The 27,348-nt window shown below is 35.3% G+C and overlaps 1 protein-coding gene and 1 long non-coding RNA gene across 2 annotated transcripts; one reads left to right on the forward strand and one right to left on the reverse strand.

The window, feature by feature from the left end:
* Nucleotides 1–551: 551 nt before the first annotated feature.
* LOC123695404 (exocyst complex component 6) lies at nucleotides 552–22,368 on the reverse strand. The gene is made up of 17 exons (XM_045641239.1): nucleotides 22,173–22,368; nucleotides 21,839–21,988; nucleotides 21,166–21,271; nucleotides 20,467–20,605; nucleotides 19,697–19,877; nucleotides 19,308–19,383; nucleotides 15,818–15,956; nucleotides 14,340–14,473; nucleotides 11,372–11,528; nucleotides 9,630–9,765; nucleotides 9,259–9,344; nucleotides 8,435–8,645; nucleotides 5,747–5,839; nucleotides 5,048–5,162; nucleotides 4,416–4,512; nucleotides 3,555–3,755; nucleotides 552–874 (listed from the first exon to the last, which is right to left on the reverse strand). The coding sequence occupies exons 1-17, from the start codon at nucleotides 22,191–22,193 to the stop codon at nucleotides 634–636; spliced, it is 2,283 nt and encodes a 760-aa protein (XP_045497195.1). The 5' UTR covers nucleotides 22,194–22,368; the 3' UTR covers nucleotides 552–633.
* Nucleotides 22,369–26,016: 3,648 nt separating this feature from the next.
* On the forward strand, nucleotides 26,017–27,181 carry LOC123695394. The gene is made up of 2 exons (XR_006751927.1): nucleotides 26,017–26,342; nucleotides 26,968–27,181. It is a non-coding gene; the product is annotated as an uncharacterized LOC123695394 (long non-coding RNA).
* Nucleotides 27,182–27,348: the final 167 nt, after the last annotated feature.

Genomic DNA, 27,348 nt, shown 5'->3' on the forward strand with positions numbered 1-27,348 from the left:
TTAACGAATGGCTTCAACAGTGTTTTTATAGTGTTAAGGAATTTTTGGACTCATGAAATGGGATTGTATATTTGTTTCTTGATTTTATGATGTATGTTATAATAAATTTTGTAATTTTTATTGTTTAATGAATAATGTGAATGAATGACAAATTAATTGGATACTTTGAATATAGATATTATGTAATAAAATAATTTTGCACGCTGTTAAATAACGGCTAAATATGCTGTAACATTATATTGTAAGTTATAACACCTTAAAATACCATGTTTCAATGCAAATAAAGGATTTATTATATATATTATATTATTATAGAGACGTCCATAATATAAGTTATGGATGTTGCCTACCATAGAGCGGAATGGGATGGGATAAAATCGAACTCAAAAATGCGAGTATTACAGCGAGCTACGCGATACTTTAAAAAATACTTTAACATAACTTAGATACTTCTTTCAAATTTAACTTGTAATGTTAACAGGGGAAAAATAAAAAAACATATAGTATACAAAAAATAATTTATTACAGTTTAAACATAATACATTTAAAATTGCTTAACAATTAACAATAAATCAAGCGCTTCCCTATCTTAAATCTTAAATTAAATTAATTAAATTAAATAAATAATCGCCATCAACCATCTTGATTCTGCAATTGTTTCAGTTGCTTCAAGACCGTGTCCAACAACTTTCTTCTATCCCTCTCATTCTTCTTAAGCACGGAGAAGACAGAAGACTTCTGTTCTGCTTCCTTCAGCTTCTCCAGAAGTGTAGCTGCATCCCGGGGGGTGACAAGGGCATACTTCCCCCCCTCCATGCCGATGTCGTGGAGGTAGGAGGACCAGTCCCACCCGGTTATGAGGTCGAGCAGTTGTCTGCGGATAAATACAGAATTTTAGTAAATAGATAAATATTTGTTTGTCAGTAAGAAAAAAAAATATTTTTCTCTAGCTAATGAATATTTTACAATATGTTGTTGTACACGAGTCTATTATAATTAAAATTGTACGCGGTCATTTATTTCTCTACAATTCTGGGTATCAAATTTGATATACACCACTATTTTTAAATCAGTACAAAAACTTTAAGGACATGTTAGCGAATACTTTATTATCGTGATCATGATGTTAGAATTACATAATATCGATAGATAGCAAAGATATAATCATTTGTTTATTTAAGAAAGTCTCACTAAAATCATAGACACATTGCAGAGTTCATTCACTTATTCATTGATAGTATTACCTAACCTTGGGCAATAAAATGAAACAAGAGATGTAGTTACTAACTTTATTTATTTTAATTTCCTAAATTCAAATCTCCCCTTCATACATCATCCGGGCTTAGAACCGGAATAATTACTTTTTTACAATAAATTAAATAGGTACGTAGGTATGCAATTACAAAACAAACAATATCAAAATCGAATTTTGACGTATAAATTAAGAAGTTAGAATCAGCTGTTTTTTACAATACCTAATCTGTATTGAACGAAAAAACGATTTTGGCGTGTTTAAGAAGTTAGAACCAGCTGTTTTTTACAATACCTACTCTGTATTGAAAGAAAAAACGATTTTGGCGTGTTTAAGAAATTAGAATCAGCTGTTTTTACAATACCTAATCTGTATTGAAAGAAAAAACGATTTTGGCGTGTGAAGTTAGAATCAGCTGGTATTTACAATTATCTTAACTAACCTTACAAGTATTTCAATAATAAAATTGTCCTTCAAAATGTCCACCACCGTTATCAATACACAGACGTGCACGTTTTATTAAATTGTTTTTTAACGAGAGAAGTAAGTAGGTATGTTTTTTTGTCTTTTCACTTCATCCAATATGCGCTGTTTTAATTATTGTTCGACACTAACCGGCTCACTTTTGTTCACTTAATTTCACTCCACAAAAAGAGGTCCAAGGGTGTGAGATCAGGTGAGCGAGGAGGCCAAGCAGCAGGCCCGCCTCGACCGATCCACTGACTTCCAAACTCCGCTGTGAGAAATTCATGAACCGCAGCGTTATTCGACATTCGTACTACGTCGAGGATCCTCTTAAAAATACGCTAGTACATTACTAACACGTTAGCATTTTGTGACAACGCCTGCTGGTAAGCATTTACCACGACGGTTCGTACATTTGGCGATCGAGCGTTCGGGACTCGGGTACTATTATCTGTACATACGTACTGCTGCACTCGCATTTTCTCCACTCAAAAAGAACGCACGAAGCATAAGTACATAATCCCGTGATATGAATTGATATGATATTGTACCAGGAAAAAAGTAAACAAACGCGACGAAAAAAAGCAAGTTTTCACTTCCGCTAACAATTAGGCACTGTTTGTCCGTTGTCGCAACGCGTTCGGCGTTGGGGTGCGAACTGCGAACTGCGAACTGCGACGCGGGCGCAGGCCACAGAGGGAAAGGGGGTGGCGGGGTGAAGGATGGCGAGCTTCGACGCGAGTTTGCCGGAATTTATCAATGGAGCTGTCCAGCGGACCTATTCGAAATCGTACGCTAGAAAATTACAACACAATACCTAGTGTGGGTCATTGACTAAGAATAGGTTTAACAATTTTTACATATTTATGTGGACAATTTTGGGACATTTCTGTTTGTTAGTGTTTTTAATTATTTCTTACACAAATATGATTGGTTAAAGGTACTTAACACCCTGTCAAATTTTATGTACTGATTAAAAAATAGTGGTGTATACCGATAGATTCTGTCGATAAAAATCTTTATATTCTTCTTTGATATGGCAAACAATCTAAAAACTGCGATTAGTTATATTTGCCTGAAATTAAAGGAACGTTCCGTCGTTCGTAAAAAATGGCAATCGCAGAATGTTGTCACCCAACACTTGTCCCTTGTCACCTTGTATCTTACACCTGGATTAGAATCTGCTCCTATATCCACTTGCGGTTCACGAAATGCTCCAGCAATTCCACTGTCCCCAATACCTAGAACTGGACGTGTTCCCATACTCAACAAAGACCCACGTTTTCCAGCAGTTCTTGTATCTCCTAAACCTGCAACTGCAACTGCTCTCACTTTCCTCAAGACTCGCGTTATCCAGTAGTTCCTTTGTCCCCTAAACCAGTATCTACGCACCCCACATACCTAAGTCTAGCGAAGTGGTCCAGCAGCTCACCCTGTCCACTACACCTGGAACTGCAACTGCTCCCACTTCCCTAAAGTCTGTCTACTCCACCTGTATCCACCCCACATACCTGTGGCTAGCAAAGTGGTTCAGCAGTTCACTCTGTCCACTACACCTGGATCTTCCCACTCCATCTACCTTAGTCACACATTTTCCAGCAGTTCCCCACCCCTTTTTTTATGCAATAGGAGGCAACAGAGCAGACGCGTCACCTGGTGGTAAGTGCTCCACGTCGCCCATATGTACCCACAGTGCCAGAAACATTGTGAGTATGCTGGCCTTTGAAGTAGGAATTTGCTGTTTTCTTGAAGGTCCCCAGTTCATAGCTGTTTGGAAAAGCCGCCAAACGGAAAAGCCGCGCACGGAAAAGCCCTACACCTGTATCTGCCCACGCACCTGAGGCTAGCGAAGTGCTCGAGCAGCTCGCCCTCCCTGAGGCCGGGCACGGGCTCGCTGGCCGCGAACTGCTCGCACTGGATGACGTCCAGGTCCAGCTGGTGCAGCGCGCCCGCCGACACCTGCCGCACTGCTGGCTCCAGCAGTAGCGCGCGCAGCCGGAACGCGATGCGGGAAGTCGCCGCGCGGACTGCTGCCACACTGAAGGGGATGGATGAGATCTATTAAAACTAGCTGGCCCGAGATTTTGTCCTGCCTGTCCTGTTAAATCCGTTAATTTCATAGGGCCAATATGTTTTTGCTTTTTCTTAATTTTTTGGCCCTAATTTGAAAAAAAGAAGGAAAAGAAATTAATCCCCAAAAAATAAAACAGTCAAAAACATTACAACATTTATCTTAAAATTAGGCAAACGAATACAGCCTCAGCAAAATGCTGCACAAAAGCAGCGCTGATTTTCAGGCTGTACCGGCGATTTCGGTTTGCCTTAATATTAAAATTTCTGACAATGAAGATCCTTCTCCTGACAATCACGAACACATTAAAATAAAAATTATCGAAATCGGTTCAGCCGTTCACGCGTGATGCTGTGACTAAGTGAAATCGGAACTCATTTTTAAATATAACATTGCCAAGAACATGACAGAAAAAGATGGGTTAAATTACACTAATGGCCTTTCAACACAACAACAACAAGGACAAGTGCCAAATATAAATCCAACAAAAAATAAGATAAGGTAAGGTAACCTACAACTTCATCCAAATAAGCATTTAACAAAATGTAGCTCGTAAGATACCCGCAAAATGCACCATTTCATCCAAATAAGCAATTATCAAAATGTGGGTAGTCATAAATATGTTACCGAGCGCGTTCGGGCAGCAGTTCCAGCGAGCAGAGCACGCCGGTGAGGTAGCTGAGCATGTCCGTCACGAACGACGACGCCTGCCCACGTGGCTCCACTGCACAAATACAAATTTCAATTCAGTTTGATGTTTTTGATTTTTATGTTTTATCTAATATATGTATAAAATATAAAATTCCCCTGTCACAATCTTAGTTACCATACTCCTCCAAAACGGCTGGACCGATTCTCATGAAATTTTATGTGCATATCGGGTAGGTCTGAGAATCGGCTTACATCTATTTTTAATACCCCTAAGTGATGAAGAGTAAGGCAAAACAACGTTTGCCGGGACAACTAGTAAATTTATATTTATGAAGCATTTCCAATGCCATAAAACCAAAAATATCAAATTCAATAAAAATGACAAAAAGGGTTTTTGATACAATATTGTTATCACTGAAATTATTTATTTTATTTTAGCATCAAAAATTCGGATATCGCAGATCCATTTGTTAGTAAAAAATAAAAAACCTAAGTATTAATGTTAATAAATACATCTAACACTACAACTAGTAATAATAATGATGATTCGTATTGGTTGAGATAATTGTTTATTATTTCAATCAAAAATAAATTTATTTCAAACTCACCAAGCAGCCAGTCGTAATTTTCCAAATCCAAAAACTCGTCGACCTTGTTCTGCAAGTTTTCACAAATCTGTTTTTCGGCATCGTCCCGAGCCGCTTGGAACATGCTTCCTGCCGACTGGCAAAAAATAAAATGTCATATTTAAACTGTAAAATAAAGTAAATTTCAGAAAAAAAACAGTCATTTATAAACCTACAAGACATGGTATACATAGAAATAGTTCTAAATTTTTACACAGAACCTCTATTGATCATGAAAATTATGATTTACATCAACATTGATCAACAAAGTACATCATTTCGAAGGAACATTAGATGATCCTTCGAGCCGGATTTTAAGTTTGAACGCATGCATCAAATTAAATAAATACAATTCTCTTGAATAGAGTATTCTTCCTTCCCATTTTTATCATAAATTTTTAAATTTAATAAAAACGTGTGTGTGCCGAGCACACGTGTCAGAAGTGAAACTTCTTTAACAAGATTCAAATATACCAAAATCGTCGCGTTACTCCATGACGTGACGGTAATGCCCTCACGAAATCTTCAAAATTTACTCTCCACTCACCTAAAGTTTCACTTTAACGTAAGTAAAGTTTAAAGTGTCACAAAAACAACCCTTAATATGTATACGATTCTTGGATAGATTGGGAGGTATAAAATATAAATTATAATATAAATAAATAGATAATATGAATTTACCTGTGTGGTGACCAGGTCAGAACCAGTGATGTTACTGATAAACTCGTAGAGGTAAGGCGTCGCACTTTCTAAATACTGTGTGTCTACTATTATCTGTAACAAACAACGCAATTTAATTTAAAAACTTAATTGTATTTCCTGAGAAACAACTATTACTGTTGTAATTTTTTTATCCTTATCACTCCAACAAGCAATTCGTACACGCATAATCAACACATCATCAAAAAAATGTGTGCGTGTACTAGTGTACACACGTAAGAAGTGAAACTTCTTTAAGACCTTATTTTTCAAAAAATAATTTACTATATGCAACTTTACAGAAATACGTCGAATAACGCGTGGTAGGGATAAGAAAAAGATGGCGCGTAACAGAAAAATGTCACGCGTAACGAAAAAATGTTACACTAAATTTTTTTCCAACACCGATAAAGAAGTTTCACTTCAATTATAGAAATGTGTTCGCTCACAATGAATTTGTGTTGCGAGTATAAGAAGAATCCGGCTCGAAGGACCACCAAATTATTGGTCTTTCGAGCCGGATACTTCTAAGTTCACTGATGATTGTACGAATACGACTTGCACGAACAGACAAGTGAAATTTTGTGAGGCTGAATTTCTTATATACAAAGCCGCAAAACGGATTTTGATGATACTTACGGTACTGTAACTTATATACCTAGCAAAAACACATGAGCTATAGAAATTTTCGCTTTTGTCTGTAGAGGTATGGTCCGGGGGCGATAGCTAGTTCAAACTGCAAATGTTTTTCACGTAAACAGGCTTTCGTCGATTTGTGGAAACATTCCCGTATTATTATTATCAGTTTTTTTTATTAAGCTATTGCATAGCTTCTATCGCGGGCCTTGAGCGCGGGGACCGAATCGAGAAATTCCGTAACGAAAAAACCTCACGCTCCCCACTCCGACGGGCGGAGGTGTGGCTTGAAGGCATAGCATGCAATAGCTTTACCGCGGCAGTCCCCGAGTGTGACACGTCGTTTTTGACGTGATAATGTCTTTAAAATCGTTTTAGTCGGGTGATATGTTCAGAAACTTGTATCACACCAAAACCACACGAGCGCGATCGCAGGTTAGTGTTTTACTAACTAATTAGCATCATGTTATATAACATTTGAAATACCTGTAGAATTTTAATACTTTGCAATGTTCATTTCATTTGTTTCCAATTTCCAATCATTATATTGTTCGAGTTTACATCTCTTCTTAGAATTTCACGTATGCATTTAACTTATTTACGCTAGAGTAAATTCAATAATTCAATAATTTTATTATCCAAAATAATATGATACATACAATATAAGAACCCTTGTTCCCACACTAGGATTCCCTGTGTCGTGGGAACAAGTTTCTTCCATTTGCATAAAATTTTTACAAAAAAACAAATTTTTTAATAATTATACAATACAAATTATATAAATCACTGTTAAACATGCGTGTGTATGTGTGTTTGTGTGTGTGGGTGTGCGCGTGTGTGTATGTGTGTGTGTGTGTGTGTGTGTGTGTGTGTATGTGTGTATGTTTGGGTGTGTGTGAGTAATTTAGATAGGTCTCTATACTTCCAACTTCAAAATCTCTTCCGTCTGAATATAATCAAGGCCTTGCATCCATACTTTTAGTGACTTTTTTAGTTTACATCTAGTCATTTTAAAAATATTTAATGTATTGTTAATTTTAGTATATAAGTAAGGACCTAAGAAAGAGAAAGATTTCTGAGCAAAAGAGGTATGAGTGGCTGGAGTTTGCCATATAAGACGTCTACTTTCTGGATTTGTTAAAGTTCTATTAGCTGACTTATGAAATTTTAAAATGAGTGCCATTAAAAATAACTTCCGTACACTAAGAAAGCCGGTTTCTAGATACAGTTGCGTTGTTGAGAATCGTAAGTGTTTTTTATACGCCACTTTTATTACTGCCCTTTGTGCCCTTTCCACCCTCAGTAGTGTGCTTTTACAAGCTGCACCCCATGCACATATTCCGTAACACAGAAGCGACTGACACAGCGCTGTGTATATAATACGCATCGTTTCTGTATCAGCCACATTTCTTAATAGTCTGAATATGTACATGAGTTTACGAACTCTGGAGCTTAGAGCACGTGCTTGGGTCTCCCATGTTAGTTTCTTGTCAATTATGACACCAAGATATTTAGTTTCATCTACTATTTGGAGGTTAGGGCACGAGCATAGTGGTGTACCATCTTTGCAGTGATGGATGGTAAACCTCATATCTACCCCAGGTGCCGTTTTTAGTGTTGTGTGAAAACAAACAACTTTTGTTTTGTCGGTGTTTAGGGTAAGTAGATTACTTTGCAGCCAACTTGCCATTATTTGAAGACCTGCTTGGGCTACACCAACGACTCCAGCCCAGTCGCGCTCGTAGAATATAACAGCAGTATCATCTGCGAAGGCAAAAACTTGAGCCTGAAGCATGTTCAATGAGCAGAAGTCGTTGATGTAGACCAAGAAAAGGGTAGGACCTAAAACACTACCCTGAGGAACGCCGAAATTTATAGATTTAATATATCGGTATAACGAGAGAGAGACGGACCGATCACCCGTCTCATCTCGAGCGTCTCATCTCATCATAAGACGTTATCACGTAAACTTCTCGATCGTAAACCTACTTTACAAACAACCAATTTTTTATTTATTTATGTTCAAATGCAGACCTGCAGCAGCTGCATCAGCGGCAGCGGGCGGCGGAACAGCGCGGACAGGCAGCCCGCGAACGAGCGGCTGAGCAGCAGCGAGGCGGAGTGCCGGGCTGCTGCTGCACGCCGCGCGCCGCCCAGCCCTAACCCCGACGAGTACTTCAGCCACGCGTAGATGAACTCCTTCACCTGCACGTACACCGCCGGCACTATCGACGAGAACGGGAACCTGAAACGGCAAAAAGTATAGCTTTTAATAAAAAATATAATCGCAGTTTGAAAAAAAATGGTGTGCCGAGCACACGTGTCAGACGTGAAACAACTTTGGCAACATTCAAATATACCAAAATCTTTGCCTTACTCAATGACGTGACCGTATTACCATGACGCGACCTTGAAATTTTACTTTCAACGGACTAAAGAAGTTTCACTTCAATAAATTCGAAATATTTTTTAAATTTTCTTCTTTTTACCCGACTGCCAAAGAAGGAGGGTAATGTTTTTCGAGTGTATGTAAGTATGTATGTATGTCTTTTCCTTTGTGACCACCTGTAGCCTAAACGGCTTGATGGATTTTGATGTATGAGGTATCGTTAGATTTGTCTTGATTACGGGAGTGTCATAGGATACATTTTATCCTAAAAGTCCCACGGGATAAAGACATAATAATATTTTTTCTAAATTTCCCTTTAAAAAAATATGTATGCGGTATCATTAGATTCATTTCAATCACGGGAGTAATTAATATAGGATTTTTACTCTTTTTTTAGTGTGCAGTCGGGTATTTTGTTTTTTTAATAATTATCAACACTTGTTTAAAAATGTTTTCTTTCATCAAATACCTTCTCGGGAAAGGCTGCGTCTCCAGCTCATCTCCGTCATAGGGGAACGTGTCCATGACGCCATCATATTGCTCTTGTGATTCCACCTAAAAGACATCTTACTTTTATCCATTTGCCTATCGAGAACATGCATTTGTTTTTCTAAGTTGACCAATCTTTTTAGTGTTTGGTTTGAGTTGAAATTTTCCGATTATAACCTCCTTAAAATCTTCCATTCTGTTTTTAAAGATGGTCATAACAAAACAATTCAATAAAATATCCACATTAAATCTGAAAACTCTTTTTAATTGTTCAGGAAAAGAATTGAAAGCCACTACATCCAGCCCAAACACAAGAAGGCTAAATAATCTAATTCTTTCTTCTCTACCTACCTCAATAGGCAAGAACGACGCGTTGTCCAATATGTCCCTAAACACGACCACCCACCGCTGCATCAACACTTCTGTGTAATGTTCCGCCATTTCTTGCAAGAGTTGCGGCAGAGGGTCCGTCGGTAGACCGTAGCACCTATATGACAGTAATATAATGTTTTGGAAAATAAAAAATCTTGTGTATTCATTATAATTGTAAAAAATCTAAAATTGACTTTCTTCCAACATCTGTGACAATTTACAATTTTACATAATTCATAATTAAAATATGTACATAAGTGGCATTTCACGCGAAGCGGACACAGATTTCAGGGATATTTTAGTATGTTACACCTCTATACAGGGTGTGTATACAAAGCGCGAAGAGACTTGTAGTTTTGCATACACTGATCACGTAAAAAATACTTAAACAAAAAAATTACGCTAAAATGATTTTGCTACATTTTTCCTTAAAATTCATGTTTTCTTCTCTAGCTTCGCGCGGCCGGCATATACCCGCTAATGTGAGCATTTTGTCTATGGAAACATAATCTTAAACACTCACGTGCGGGTTCTCACACAAAGAGTTTTAAGAATTCATCTATTTGAAAAAAAAATCATCTACAATTTTATAGGTATTTTTTACGTACTCAGCGTATGCAAAACTGTAACCTCCATTGAGTTGGAATACCGACGTTGGGACACTCTGTATATCCTCGGTATGAATACGAAATATTTTTGCATTTAGAAGCTAAGTTTACAAATACAGGTATTTGAAGACGTCAGTCAGATGGGATAGAAAACACATCCCAAAAATTTGAATTAAATGAGGTGTCAACGTGAAATGCTACATAAAATCTATAAAATTTATTAATACTAAACAAAAAAAATTACACTTAAAATCTAAAATTACATTAAAGAACAATCAATAAAAGCAATGTTCCCTGAAAAGGTCTTGGCTCAGTAATGACACCTTTTTAACCGACTTCAAAAAAAAAAAGGTTATCAATTCGGCCGGTGTTTTTTTTTATGCATGTACACCGATTACTCCGAGGTTTCTGAACCGATTTACGTGATTCTTTTTTTGTTCGATGCGGGATGGCGTCGAATTGGTCCCATAAAAATTTTATTCTGATAGGCCCAATAGTTTTTATTTTATGAGCATTTTTGTCTGTATTTGTCAATGTTGCAAGTGTAAGTTTGAAGTCGGTTGTTTTTAACGCAGTTATCACTTGTTACACATAATATTATGCATAGTATTATGATCAAGCTGGTATAACGCAGTTCAATAAAGAAACGAATCTTCAATGGCGGCGCTTATCATTCCCTTTCGCTTACACACGGCCGTACGGCATGCAAAAAAAAGGGAAAAATAAAATCACTAAAATGTATTTGGTTTTCCCTATAATAGTTTTTATCATAAATTTACAATGACAATTATGCATTTGCGAAAGTAAATAATGTTTTATTGGAATTTGACAAAATATGTTCTTTGGGAAAAGTTGTTCAGTTTTATGGGCTTATTACAAGTATTACGGGGATTTTATTACATTATGTATACGTAAATATGATAATTCATATAAATACACAAATACAATAACAAAAAAGTTTGTCAACAAACAATTTGAAATAATTAATAAAATAATTATCCATTTACGTTATTTTTATTTTCTTTTTTGCCTACCCTACTATACGTCAGTGTCAGCTTTGGCCGCCATTGAAGATTCGATTTTATTGAACTGCGTTATAGCGAGTGCACTAACTTGAGCGCGTGTATGGCCCGCACGAGCGCGTGCTTGAGCGCGAGCACGCGCGTGGGGTCTGTGCTGAGCGCGGTGAGCGCACGCAGCGCCGCGTCCGCGCCCCGCGCCGCGCCGCCCCACAGCTCCACCACCCACTCCTTGCTCACCAGCCCGCCGCCAATAATACAACAATATACATCAACTAGATTCCCGCCCGCGGCTTCGCCCGCGTTTGCAAAGGAAAACCCGCATAGTTCCCGTCCCCGTGGGATTTCCGGGATAAAACCTATCCTATGTGTTAATCCGAGTTACCCTCTATGTGTGTGCTAATTTTCAAGGTAATCGATTCAGTAGTATTTGCGTGAAAGAGTAACAAACACACACACATACACACATCCTCACAAACTTTCGAATTTATAATATTAATAAGATATTATTTCTAGATCCGAATTAAAAAATACCGCACAATCGTTTTAATAGAACATAGTACATATTAGACACTTATCTCAATGCTCAAAGGGACGCCGCACGGAAAGTTAACGATCAGGTGTCTCGTCTACTATTTTACATTGAGATAATACTAATATGGAGCAGACACCACGAACAAAATCTGTGCGCCAAGCGCGGCGGCGCGGGGCGCGCGAATGACGGCTAGACAGTCATAGATTATGCGATGTCACTGACTCACCGCTATAGAGGCGACACTTGGTTTCATTCTGTCTATTTTATTGGGTGCCACTCCTTACATGCACGTTGACTTGAAATTTTCTTTGTACTTACTTAATATTTATTTTAGGTATAAACTGACTTTACTACGCGGGGCTAACAATATCTGGCATATAATATAGGATGATGTAAATAGTGACGTCATATTATGGAATAATTTAATTTTTTTCGTGTTTTAGGTTCAGTCAGGGCTATGGGAAGTTTTATTCCTTACAAATTGAGCCTTTTTTAGAAAAAAATAAATAATTTTTCCCTTTCTTCACGGCCCAGACATGGAAACCTTGAATAGAAAAAATATTAATTACTTATCTCTGAACTAGCGGTCCGCCCCGGCTTCGCCCGTGGCACATATTTCGCAATAAAAAGTAGCCTATGTTCTTTCTCAGGGTCTTAAGATTGTCTGTGCCAAAGGAGAATGCCCATGAAAGTATGGACCACAGTACAGTGTTGCGTCAATGCCAGAGTGGTTTTGGAGGGTTCTTCGATATTCAAAAGATTTTTACCAATTGATTTTTTTGTGATAAAAACAGGGGTTTTCAAGATATTGAGAAAAATGTGAAATAACCTCAAAACTTAAATAACCCCGATTTAGTTAGGTTTATGTGTGATTTAGGTAACATTTTATCGTCCAAAGGTTATTTTTCGATTAACATATTTAGTCTATGCGTAGAGCTTATGCTTTCAGACAAAGTCTATCTGTTCATCGGCTACTGTAGGTAGGCACCAGAAATCTTCCGGGACGGATTTCAAGAAAACCTAAATATATACTTAAAAAATGCCAATTGAGTTTTTATTCGGTTTACATGTTGTTGTTGTTGTTGTTGTTTGAATCATTTTTTCACTACATATTCGAAGAAAGAAACAAATAAGAAATAACTGGTTACCTACCAAGCTATGTCATAATAATATTTTTTTTATATACTATACATATTTATATTATTTTACTTCACTATCTTTGTTAAAACAACCTACAGTGTATAAACAATACCTTAAAGAGTGATTTTATGTTAATTGATTTTTTTTGTAATTCAATGAAAACAATAATCGATATTAATACATTTAGCTATTTACCATAGTAAATGTAATAAGTTACCGCTTGGTTACCATGGTAACCGGTAATGGACACTAAATCTATAATAACGGATCTAAACAATTACATGTCTTATTAGATTTTACAAAACATTCCCTGTTCAAAATGTATTTTCCGATGGTAAGAAGGCCTCTAAATTGCCGAGATTTTTTTTAATAGTATTGTTGTCTTGATGCATGAGAAAAACCAGTACCAAAAATGGGCATTCTCCTTTCATCAAAATCGGTCCAGTAGTTTATGAGCCTATTAATTACAATCAAACAAACAAACAAAGTTTTCCTCTTTATAATATTAGTGCAGATAAATAAATAATAATTCAATTATACGTTCAAGTCAGTAGCTTATACAATATCAATTAAAAACTTGATTAAAATCAATTAACAAAAAAAAATTGGTGATTGAGTAATTGATTTTCATATTTCATGATTTCACCTTTTTTCAATTAACAACCAGTCTATGCTTTTCTAAATATGTAAAATTATTATTTTATACTATAAAAATATACGCCAGCAAATATTACTAACAACACTTATTTCATGCCCAATGTCATATCTTAAATTTTTAATCTATGAGAAAATGTCGCCGCCAAAAATTTTGCTCTTACTAAGTTTTAAAAATTATTATCTAGTTACTTACTGATGAAAAGTTATTCCTTTGCACTTTTCCGTATTCTTTGTATTATTTGTGCAATATCGTAACACACACGTAGGCATATTTGATGCGTTTCACTTTAAAACAAATAAAAAATGAGCGTGACGTTCGCGCCAATGAGCGAGCAAGCGACTGAGTGCAGTTACGCCACATGACGTATGTTGAGTGGAACATATGTGATGTAGGCGGTATCGTCTCCATATTAATATTATCTCAATGCTATTTTACTTGCTTTTATACAAAAATCAGGAAAAAATATTTCTCTTGGATACTTATATTATAAAGCTGAAGAGTTTGTTTGTTTGAACGCGCTAATCTCGGGAACTACTGGTCCGATTTGAAAAATTCTTTCGGTGTTAGATAGCTCATTTATCGAGGAAGGCTATATAAATCATCACGCTACGACCAACAGGAGCGGAGCCACGGGGGTGAAACATAATATGAATAAAAAACGACTATACCAAAAATTAAAATAATTTCACACTGAGTTGTTAACCCTATTTATACTGTACAGCAACTCACCAGTTTTAAGAAGATGCTCCTCCAGTATGAAGAAGCCGAGCACAGCGTTGAGGTAGTTCTTCATGCCCTGGGTGGAGTCGTGGAGATTCCCTTGCGGTATTACCACCAGACTAGCTTGTTGTTTGCGTTGAGCCCTATGAGGGAAGACAGACATAATTATTATCATCCTTATGTTATAGATAAGATTTACTACAAGTTTGAGAAAAACTACAATTCTAAGGGCTGATTCTTCAATCCTGGGTTAAAACTTATTCATTGAATAACGTATTAAACTACCATTTCAAAAATGTATTCTAATTGTCCGCGTTTGACAGTTTACAGGTGACATTTTAATATGTTCGTGTAATACTTTATTGGACGGATAAATTTTAACCAAGGATTGAAAAATCGGCTCTAAATTAAATTTCAATTAAAATATTTCTTAAGAAACATCAATTTTTCGGTGAAATGAAATTAATTTATTCGCAAGAAAAGTGGTAATACATTGGTGTTATGAGAGAACATGTTCTACACAATTCGCCAGTCACAGCTGGCATGCGAATGGTTACATTAAGTTTGCTGGTTAAATTTCAATATAAATTATAAACATTTTATTAACGATGATGACAAAGATTCAAATCAAATTAAAATAAATTATTACATATTTGCATCAAAAAGTTAATTGACAAATGCCATTGCATTTGTCAATTAACCAGTTTTTAAGTTTAAATTTAAAACTATTTAACGGTAGCTCTCTTATATTTTTAGGTAAGGCGTTAAATATATTTATGGCCATGATATTATATGCATTTTTTTACACAACGTTGTTCTGTGCTTTGGTATTATCAACCTGGCTAGCAAGTAATCAAATCATACACGAACACTGATCAATAATTAGATTTTTTTTTTAATTCAAGTAAGTTTCGTAAAAACAATCCTCCTAATTATTATAAATGCAAAAGTTTGTATGTTTGTTTATTTGTTACTACTTCACGCAAAAACTGCTGAACCAATTTTCATGAAATTTGGCACACACATATTTGGTAACTTAGATTAACTCTAACTAAAGGATAGGTTTTATATCGGAATCCTACAAGAACGAGAGCTACGCGGGTATTTCTTTTAAAACGCGGGCGATACCGCGGGCGGAAAGCTAGTAACAAATATTTATGTAAGTTAGCATCCATCAAGTTATAATATTCAAGACTAGCTTTCCGCCTGCGGCCTCGCCCGCGTTTTCAAAGAAATACCCGCATAGTTCCCCCTCCCGTGGATTCATTTCCTGGATAAAACCTAGCATATGTTGCTCAGTGAAGATGCAGCTTTCTAATGGTGAAAGAATTTTTGAAATCGGTCCAGTAGTTTATGCGTGAAAACCATACATACATACATACATAATTACAAACCTTTCCTCTTTATAATATTAGTATAGAAGTATAGATAGTACAGATATTCACCAATTTAGGGACATTTATGTAGCCAATAAATATAAATCTTACCTATAATACTGCACAAACTCCGCGCTAGCGCCGAGTACAGTGTGTATGTGCATACATCGGTACAGCGGACTGAAATCCACGAGCTCGTGCGGGCACTGTGCTGTAGTCTCAGCATTTACTGAACCCGGTGATGCCATTTCTGGAAACATTCATATATGTCACTTTACGAAGCAACGATAGATTGTAAATATTGTATGATACGATTCACAGGCTTTCGGCGTTTTGCAAACTCGCGAGTTACATTATAAGCTAACGGTATTTACAAATCTACGGCGACATAAAATACTCTCATAGACTCATAGACGTACTATAAATAACTAGTGACAATCGCCTTTTAAAAAGTCGTGAAAATATTATGTCCAAGCAGCGTTGTGTAACATTCATTGTAATTCGGGCCTGAGGGGGTCCGCGTTTAGTATGGAATCAACGTGCTCGAAACTAAAAATCGTAAGCGCCATTCACATTTTTATCAAAAAGGCAATGAAAATATTTAGTATTTTCTAAATCTAAAACAGTCACGAAATCGAGAAGGTAAATACCTAAGTATTTGTGATTTTATACGAATTATTATCGTAAAATACGGTTGTAATGAGCATTTATATGATATTTTAGAGGTAACTTCAGGATTTTTTTTATCGAGCAAAATTTTTCCAATCGTGTTTTGGAAACAGTCATCCCATCACACATACGTTCTGTAATACATATTAGAAATTTCAGTGCGAAAAAACTCAATATTTTCAATTATAGCTCATAAATAAGTCCATTTTGCCGTTTTCACCTACTAAGGGACCTTAACACCTTTTTACGTGGCAGTAATGTTTAGAGTATAGCTCTTTAGAAAACTCAGTCTAATACATGCGTAGGCAGAGTGTTTCTTCGGACACTATTGATTGATTGCAAGTCTAGGCTCTAAAGTACCCGTCACGAGAAGCTATAAATTATGTAAACAAACATCTTTTACTAAGTAAACATTTTATACTGCGAGATAATAATAAATTGACCATATTCAATCGACATGAAATATAGACGGGTTATATGAAAGTAACAACCTATTTAATTTAGTCGGATCATATTTTAACGACGCAAAGCGCTATCGTTTGTGTTTCTTGGTACCGGAACGCGTCCGTCGCAGGGATTGTGAACTATCGGGACGCCATTTTGAAATAAACGCATCATTCGAGTTTCGAATGCGTACGAGTTTGTTTCATTGCTTTGCATATATCGCGGATCTGGTTGTTATTGTTAATTTTGTTATTGTTTCGTTATCACTTTTTTATTGTTGTTACTTTAATTGTTGCGTTAATTTTATTTGTTATTACGTATAATGGAGCCAGTAGCCAGTACATCTAAGGAAATAAATTCGCCACGAAAAAAACGTCAAAAGGTGCGTAATACAATTTATCTAAAATATATAATAAGTAAAAAGAAAGAGTTGTTTGTTCAAACGCGCTAATCTTTGGAAACTTAAGGTTAATATTAGAAGTAGGTTTTAAATTGTGAAGTAATTGGTTAGGTTAATTGGTATACCTGGAGATATAGCTTGAGCTTCGTGTGACAAGTGACTACCGGTGATTTTTACAGGTGACGAGCTTTACGGTTAATGAGAAAAATATGGTGATCAACGTATATAAGTACGTGAAAGAAAATTGGCCATCGAATGAATATCCCTACAAAACCGAAATAAATAAAAAAACAGCATCGATTTTGGGAATTGGCATAGCATCTGTGTATAATATATTAAAAGAATATAAATCAGAAGAGGGAATAAAATCACCTATCAAGTCTAAAGACAGGCCTAAATTTTATCAGAAAGTAGACGATTTTGATAAATCCGTAATTAGGAAAAAAATTCACAGTTTCTTTTTAAATGGCCAATTACCAACAATTCCCAAGATTCTTCAGGCAGTCAATGACGATGAAGATATGCCAAATTTTAGCGAAACAACTCTCAGGCGGCTAATAAAGCATTTAAACTTTAAATATATAAAACGACAGCGAAATAACGCACTTATTGATAGAGATGACATAACAATATGGCGGCGAAAATATTTGAAATCTATTAAATACTATAGACAACAAAATCGCCAGATATTTTACATGGATGAGACATGGGTGAATGCAGGTTAGTGTGTTTTTTTTTATTGCAGTGAAACGGCAGACTACCATACGGTTCGCCTGATTGTAAGCAAATACCGTCGCCTTTACCGTGAAGTGATGTGTATGATACTGCAAATCTATTTGCAAAATAAATATAACCCACGCGCCGCCGACCTTGAGACATTAGTTCTTAAGGGCTATCACAAGTGTGTATTAATAATAATGTACTTCAACTCTTTTACTGCGCAAGACGCTAATTAACAAATGTTTAATTGTTTTTACAGGACATACCGTAAATAAAACTTGGGTAGACAAACAAGTTAAAAGTAAGAAGCAGGCTTTCCTAGAAGGACTTAGCATTGGTGCACGTAACCCAACGTCAAAAGGTAAACGATTAATAATTACCCATATCGGCAATGAGAACGGTTTTGTAGAGGGCGGTGAAAATATATTTGAATGCAAGAAGACGGGAGATTACCATGAATCAATGGATGCAACACATTTTGAACAATGGTTCGAAAACGTTCTCCCAAAACTTGGAGAAAATGCAGTAGTGGTAATGGACAATGCACCATACCACTCAAGGCGTCTTGAAAGAATTCCTACTACTGCCTGGAAAAAAAATGATATACAAAATTGGCTTGTAAGTAAGAATATTTCTTACGACGACAATGAAATTAAGACTGAATTACTGCTAAAAGTAAAAAATGTTAAAGACAATTTTAAAACTTATGTAGTGGACGAGCTTGCAAAAAAATATAAGGTGGAAGTATTGAGACTCCCGCCATATCATTGTGAGCTTAATCCAATTGAGCTAATTTGGGCCAACGTAAAAGGATATGTTGCTCGCAAAAATACAAATTTTAAATTTGACGAGGTAAAACAATTATTACAAGAGGGACTGCAGCAGATTACTTCGGAAAATTGGAAGCGTTGTGTGGAGCATGTTATCAAGGAAGAAGATAATTTTTAATCCAAAATCGATGAGATGATTGATAAAACTGTAGACAGCTTCGTGATACATGTCACTGATTCTGACACAGAAATGGAAACATCTGAATCTGACGAATAATTATTCTTAAATAATATTTATGTTAATTAATATTTGTTACTTAATAATTTATTAAATCTTAAACAAATTCATTTTTTTTGTTGGTCCAAATGTTGTGAACTCCTGAACACTTGTTTACAAAATTTATAGCTTCTCATGACGGTTACTTTAGACTATGTTGAATACTCTGTTTTTGACTAGTTTTAAATAAGATGCAATGAAAAACGATAGAAATGACAGCACCAATAACGAAAACACATTGAATATTAAAAAAATATATATACATTTATAATTGCGATAAAAACTACACTTTCATTAAGTTTACTAAATAAGATTACTCACCCTTTTTGTTTTTAACGATATTCTCCAAGCTTCTTCCGAGCATTTCTTGTGTTTGTTTTAAAGCCATCGCTCCAACCTAAAAGTTAATTCATCACATAAATACATGTAAACACTAAATTATGAATAATAGTAATTAAAAAATAATGCAGCAATTAATAATTTATACTCTTTGCTGCACATTAAGATAAAATCGGAACGTACAATAACAACAGCGCTATAAGCGAACATTGCTCCTGATGGTTGTAGGTGGTTGTAGTGTCTAAAATATGTAAATGAATTAGCGCGCGCATCATATTCACGCATCACTTGTGGCATACAATAATACCGACTGTTTATCATGACTGAATATTATTTCTCCCCTTTTCCCATCCTTATAAGCACACACTTACCTGTGGACTCATCCGTCTAACAGTTTCGAGGAAATCCCTCAAGTCCGCCATAGACGCATCTTTAACAGCGCTCCGCAACTGCGGCACGTGGGCCGCGATGCGCGCGCACCACGCGTACGCGCCTGCTCGAGGGAGTTGGAGGTGTTCGAGTTGTTCTAGCGTTTTTAATGCGGGGTAGTACCTATAAGTTGTATGGTTTCATTGTATTTGAGATCATTTTCAAGAAAACAGTTTTTTAACTGTACCTAAATAAATGAATGCATGAATATTCTTTATTGTACCACCACAATATAGGACACATTTTATAAACTTAACAATATATAATACTAGCTGTTCCCCGCAGTTTCACCCGCATTGCTCCGCTCCTGATGGTCTTAGCGTGATGATATATAGCCTATAACCTTCCTCGATAAATGAGCTAACTAACACCGAAAGAATTTTTCAAATCGGACCCGTAGTTTCTGAGATTAGCGCGTTCAAACATACAAACAAACAAACTCTTTAGCTTTATAATATTAGTATAGATTATATTAGTAAAGAAAACAGAAACCTAAATTTTCACTGCTGAAATAAATAAAAATATCTTTATAATAAAAATTATTCACTAGTTAAATGTATTGCTTAGCGTAAATTCGAGAAGAACTCAATTGATTCAACAATTTTAAGTAAGATTTTTATAGGGAGATAACACGAAAAAGGGGCAATAGGGCAGAACAATGTCTGCTGGGGCAACTTGATGATATAAACTAATTTACTACATAATCACAAACCTTTTAGCCTCAACCTGTGCCTTCAGCTTGGAGTAAGTGGTGAGCAGCGGCAGACACAGCTCCATCTTCTCAATTGTGGCCGCAATGTTCAGCTCCACTCGCCGAGCCCTAATCAACTCTTCGGCACGGGTGCATAGACCTGGAAAGAAGATTTAAATAGCTGTAAAATTAATATGTTACCTAGATATTACTTTATTTCCAATATTTGTTTGTGTTTGCACGCCAAATATATTTTACAGAAATTTAGTTCTAATTCAATTCTAACCCTTATTTGGTTCTAATTTTTCAAGCTTTAAAACACAATACAATTGTTATTCCAACCATATAAAAACTGGCTCACTAGTAACGATCCCATGATATGATTTTTAAGTGTAAATTTAGATGTTGGAAGATATACTAAATTTTCAATTATTTCACATATTTTCCATATTCTTATATCATGAAATACAAATAACATCACAAAATTCAATGAGTGAATGTAGAAATTTAAATAGAAGCACAACACTCCCAGAAGATTTTAACTTTATAAGACTCAATGAACCTTATTTATTAGATTTAAATTACATATTCTGGATGAGAGTAGCAAGGGACAGGATACATTGGAAAGAATTGGAGGAGGCCTATGCCAAAAGGACCTCTTGTAACCCTATGTTTAGGAATAAAAGGCTATATTATTATTACATATTCTATGGAACTTACTATCGGCAGTTTCTTTAACATTGGCATCTACATTTGATATCTCTGTGTGCAGCTTCTCAGCATGCGTCCGCACCTGCAGCAGCTCATGGATAGCATCTATGAACCCCTGGAAATTACATAATATGATGTAATATTAACAATAATCCTACTAATATTATAAATGCGAAAGTTTGTATGGATGTATGGATGTTTGTTACTCATTCACGTAAAAACTACTGAACCGATTACAATGAAATTTAGCACACATATAGAGGGTAACTTGGATTAACACGTAGGATAGTTTTTATCCCGGAAATCCCACGGGAACGGGAACGATGAGGGTTTTCCTTTGCAAACGTGGGCGAAGCCACGGGCAGAAATCTAGTTCTTTCATAAAAAACAGTTTATCAAACTGTATGAAATTCTAATTCTAGAGTTGATTCTTCTCGAGTCTTATTTAACCCACAAACATAAATTTAACCTGGATAGCATGTAAGTAAAGCTGCAGAATGCAATTAGCAATAGTTTATCTTATTCTTATAATTTTTTTTAATTACCACTAACTTTATACTATCAGAGAATGTCATAAAATTAATCATTGTGGTGCTAATGTATTATGTATCCTATATTTTATATGCTTGCAGACTTTCTTCTATTCAATGCGTAAGTTAATAAGGTATAGTAAAGAACTCACTTGATAATAGAAATTGCACAGTTTCTCAATTTCCTTGTCATGCTGCTTGATCCTCTCGTCCAGCTGCTGAACAAATGCTTCATGGCCTCCCTCTCCTTCATACACGGACCTGAATGCTGGACCCCAGTAGTCATCTATCCCTTCTATTTCCTACAATGAAAAACGAAACTTACGTCATGACACGTAAAAAAAATTTAGAGTAACCATGTAATCGGGAGTATTATTTAATCTGCATTGTATTGTGTAGGTTCTTAAAAACTACTGCTACAGATACTTTGAACTGATATTAAAATTTCTAATGTAGGAGGCGTATATGCATACGACAAACATATACCTGGATTGTTGCGTTAGTCATAGCGTTATGCTAAAGTATTAGCAACACCCAAATATTCAATCTTTTTTACTGTTGGGGTAATTTTCTGTTATCTTCTTCTATTTATTTATTAAAATACAAAATAAATAAATAAAATTTCACTTCAAAATAAAATCAAAATAATATCTGACTTCTGACAAGTGACAATTGTAAAGTTTGACGTAGTGATGATGTCTGATATATAAAATGTTACCAACCTACTATCGAGCTATCTACTCTTTATGGGCATCGATTATATTTTTGTACTTTTGTATTACACCGAGCTTCTGTGCCGAGCTTGGTTTAATTTTAAGTACTTTATGAGTCTTTAAATGCCTAGTTATTTTTTCATAAAGTTAAAACGAAATAATTAGAATACTATACTAAACATCTGACAAACCACACAAACCTAAATTACTAGCCCCACGTATCATAAAAAATTTATATGAATCTATCCCAGGTGATAATCATAAAATTAACATACAACCAATTAATTGTTTTAAACTAGTCTTCATATTAATTGATTTCATAAACACGTGATAAAATGTGAACCATGCATTGGAACCAATGAATAAGGAATCAAACCTGAGAGCGTTTTCACATTGTCCGGTCCGATATCGGATATCGGGCGCCGATAGCCGATATCCGATATCGGAGGCTAAGTAAAATGTATGATTTAGGTACCTGTCTTTCACATTGTCCGGTCCGATATCGGATATCGGAGCCAACACCGATATTCCCGTGAACTATCGGACGATAATGTTCAGTGTTACCAACTCAATTTTCGAAAAGGTAGTATACCAACAGCAAAAAAAGCACTAGTTTGTGTATTTTCAGTCATTTCTAGGCGCTAAATGTAAAAAAAAATCCTTTCATTTACTTTAAACCTTTTTATTAAGAAAACATTCATTTAAGTATTTAAAGGCATTAAAAATACTATTTTTACGGGAGCTATTTTAATACCGTCCTATAATATACCTACGGCAATTGGCTGAACTGAAGTAAACAAAAATATATTGCGTTCTTAAATTCAACCGTATCTTCGAAATATTAGTGTCTTTTATCTTTATTTACTCATTCTGCCTCGCTCCTCCTCCTACTTGGACTACTGTTGTGCTGTAAGCTGTTTATTGTATTGTTGCCATTGAGTCACAGATTTAGTGCTTTGTTTTAGCGCCGATATCAAACCTGTATAATAAATAGCACATCTAAATAATATTAAGTAATTAATAATATCAAATCTTTTTTTATATTTTACTTTTCCAGCTGTTTTTGAAGTCGGTTTCTTTTTTGTAGTTATTTTTACTGTATGTACAACTATAGGTCAATTAAGGAAAGCTGGCATGTTCACAGTACTCACACTTATGCAATTTCACTTACAGTATGTTCAAAAATAAATGCGACTCTAGTTTCATTTTAGACTTGAATTGTAAAATGGGTGCGTTGTAGATAAATATATGCAAATATAATTATGAAAGCTCTCATAATTTACCTGTAAAATTATAATTTAAAAGTAAATCAATTGATGAACTTAATTATTTATTCTAAAAATAATCAATTGGATAAAAGTATTAATAATCATTCAATTATCAAATAATAATTAAATTTCAGGTCATAAAAACAATACAAATAAGACGTGCGCTCACTCCCAAGTCCCAACACACGGATGGTTGTTTTGATAATGATTTAAATAACGGACGTCTTCTGCAGTTGCGGAGCAGTCTTGTCCTGACTTTGGTCGAGTAAAAATATCTAAGAAATATTATTGTAGCGACACCTCGCTCTGAATCGCGCAAGCGAAATGTTTTCGCTACAGAGATATATATACAACTTTCCGACATCATCCATCGGGGCCTTTACGGCCGGCCAGTCGAGTTGACTGGTCGAGGATCCTCCCTTTTTCGATGGAGGAATTCCACCTTCCTTCCTCCACATTATATATTTTGTAGTAAGTACGTAATACCTACCAATACGCGCTAACAAATATATGTTACATGTTTATTGTATAATTTTCACACTATTGGTTTTAAACTCAAACTCAAACATTTATACTATTAGACTTCTTCTAGAAGCACTTTTGAATCGTCATAACAGTTTAACAGTTTTAACATTTACCACCATATATCTATAGAGAAGAAGAAGAATCTATTTAATCATAATCGTAATCTTCTACTTCACTGAAACTTTCATCGCTCGAAGAACTCGATGTTTCGCCGTCGGAATTTCTTAATGTTATTATAAATGAGTCAGTGTAATTATATACTTTTGGTTCTAATTGGTGAGAAAATTTCCACCTTGGTGAGAAAAATTGACATTTCTAATGAAAATGAACAAAAAATTAAATGATTTTATTAAATACTGTAAAATAGTAATATATAATTCTTCCATTTACTGTATCACAAAATTCTTCATAGATTTTTAGATATTCGTACTACACCAATTACATCACCCTGTATTTATAAACAATTGCAAAATATGACACATACATAGGCCGGGAGATACTGACACAAAATTTCGGGTCATTTGTAACAGAATGGCGGTTCTACAGAGGTCTTATTACGCAATGACAAAAAGAAAAATGATGGTCAGAACGCTGGTACCGGCGGACTAGTCGCGTGGGCGTAAGTCACACTCGTCGGATAAGTAAGACCCCTCTAGACCGCCATCCTGTTACAAATGACCCGAAATTTTGTGTCAGTATCTCCCGGCCTAACATGTGCAATGTGTAAATGTGTTGACGTTCCAGCTCTTCTTAATATACTTATACGATCTATCAGTTGATTTTTTTTTAAATCAAACTCTTTTTATTGAAAAGAAAATTTACAATACGGCAATTTTGTTTAGTTTTCTCTAAAATTTCAGAATTAGAATGCGGCGACCTTACATTTTGTCAAGAACGCGCGGCGACTTTTGAGCTTGTTTGGCTTGTTTACTATTTTGGTTGTCATGGCTCGTATGCTTAGATAATATATGGCTATATTATTATTAGTCTGTGGTACTACGTAGATAATTTACTGTTCTGTGGTAGATAACAGCACCTACATTTTTGTAAATGTAATTTGAATTTATATTTGCCAGTTTCTTCGCTTTAATACTGAGTTGAATTTTATTTTATTTTATTTGTATAAGAACATAACAGTCGTACATGATTTAATATAAAAAAGTTCTAAAATTCACTACGACCACACAACATGTTCTATTATTAAAAAAAGAAAAACAGCATATAAAAAAAATAAGCCTCACAATGAAATTGAATATTGAAACTAGATTCTGACTCTGCAGAGGGTACAAATCCAAACTCCGCAGTCAGCAGATTAAACCGGTTTGAAAAACATAGTTTATTTATTACTATTTATTTTATTTAAAATAAAGTTTATTTTTTGTAACATAAATGCATCCACTGTTTTTTTTAATTCTCCATATATCTACTTTTCCAGTTTCTGGCAACACTCATGATATCGGGACGATATTATCGGATAATGTGAAAGGGCAAATTGTGTCCGATATCGGATATCGGCTATCGGCTTCCGATATCCGATATCGGACCGGACAATGTGAAAACGCTCTCAGTCATTGATTGGAACCAAGAAGCTTTTATCTAATACACTGGAGATTGCACTATGACCATTAACTTGTAACAAGAAAATATGACGTTGAATGACGCCTGTATGTTTTTTATCCCTTTCACACATAACTTGGCAAATTGGTGTGAAAGGGATAAAAAACATACAGGCGTCATTCAACGTCATATTTTCTTGTTACAAGTTATTGGTCATAATGCAATCTCCAGTGTATTAGATATAAGCTTCTTGATTGGAACCTTAGATTATACACCTATAGATGTAACCACTAAAATGACTTTCCTTGAAAGAGCGAGATCGTTAATTGTCAAACCCATGCAAAGAAACAGGACAGAATATATAGTTTTTGTCTTTGTCGACATGGCCGGTTTTATTGTTTGGCAAGATCTGAGTTGTGACAAACAAACTTGGCGTCTTTTGGATTTTTCTGTGATTGTGTGAATTTACAGTGTTTATTGCGTATAAAAATTGGATAATACAGAATATTTAGTGTACGTGCGATGGTGGGTTGCAGTGTTTTGGGTTGTAAAAGCCGGAGTGAGCGAAAAATTGAAGGAATAACATTTCACACGTAAGTAGGCGAAATTATCATTTCTTTCGTTATTACAACGCCAGATGATCATCGATTATGATGTTTTGTGATGAATTCAGTGCTGTGATGCCAAGAATATTGAGTTGTGATACGTGTTTTCACTATCTTAAAATAAAATAACGATTAACGATGAACAGTTCAGGGTTGCCATAATGGCTACTTTAATTTACCCAAATAAATCATATTTCTTTATTGTTAGTACATACATACGATTCGAGGTCTTGTTTTGTGAAGAGAAAATAAAGATTATGATTATAATTAAAGATTATGATTGTTGGGTTTGCTTATCATGGTAGGTACTCATCCTACTTATATTATAAATTCGATGGTTTGGATGTTTGTTTGTTACTCAATCACACAATAACGTCTGGATGGATTTCAATGATATTTTGCACATGAGTAGTTTATTACCTGGATTAACACGCGTATGAAGTCGCGGGTAAAAGCTAGTAGTATAATATTTTTATTGAGAGGAAATTAATTCTTCTGTACGTAAATTTTAATTTTAGTTACATTTATTTAAGGGCTTTATTGTAGTTTATTTAACTTATTACTCAATAAAGATAAACTTTCGTAACATGCGAATAAAATCTTCTTTTTTCAGGTTTCCATCCAATATTGATAAGAGAAATGGCTGGATGCCACTGGACGAGAAAATTGGCTGCCAACAAAATATTCAAAAATTTGTTCCATTCATTTTGATGATGATTCATTACTGTATAAAAATAAACAAGTACAATTAAAACCTCACTCAAGCCTGCCAAGCTGTACTTATTTCATTATGTATATAGTAATAAATAATAAACATGTTTATGTTATAGACTGGTTTTATTTCATCATTGAACGTGTCGTGTGTGTTTTATGTCGTGTCGGTCGATAGATGTCCATCATTGAGGTATTATTATAGAGAGGACACCACGAACAAAAACGAATTTTCCTTACTGTATATATCTGTATATTGTGATACAATTCTCCTTACCTACCT

Source organism: Colias croceus, chromosome 11 (genome assembly GCF_905220415.1).
Source record: "Colias croceus chromosome 11, ilColCroc2.1".
In the NCBI taxonomy this organism is placed as follows: Eukaryota; Metazoa; Arthropoda; class Insecta; order Lepidoptera; family Pieridae; genus Colias; species Colias croceus.

What these genes read in the sequence shown, in the direction of transcription:
- LOC123695404 (XM_045641239.1), bottom strand. Translation starts at nt 22,193, where the DNA reads ATGACTAACGCAACAATCCAG. An exon ending in AAATTACGACTGGCTGCTTG is followed by an intron (nt 4,513 to 5,047) that starts GTGAGTTTGAAA and finishes GTATTTGTGCAG; the next exon opens with TGGAGCCACGTGGGCAGGCG. An exon ending in CTGCTGCCCGAACGCGCTCG is followed by an intron (nt 3,756 to 4,415) that starts GTAACATATTTA and finishes CATCCCCTTCAG; the next exon opens with TGTGGCAGCAGTCCGCGCGG.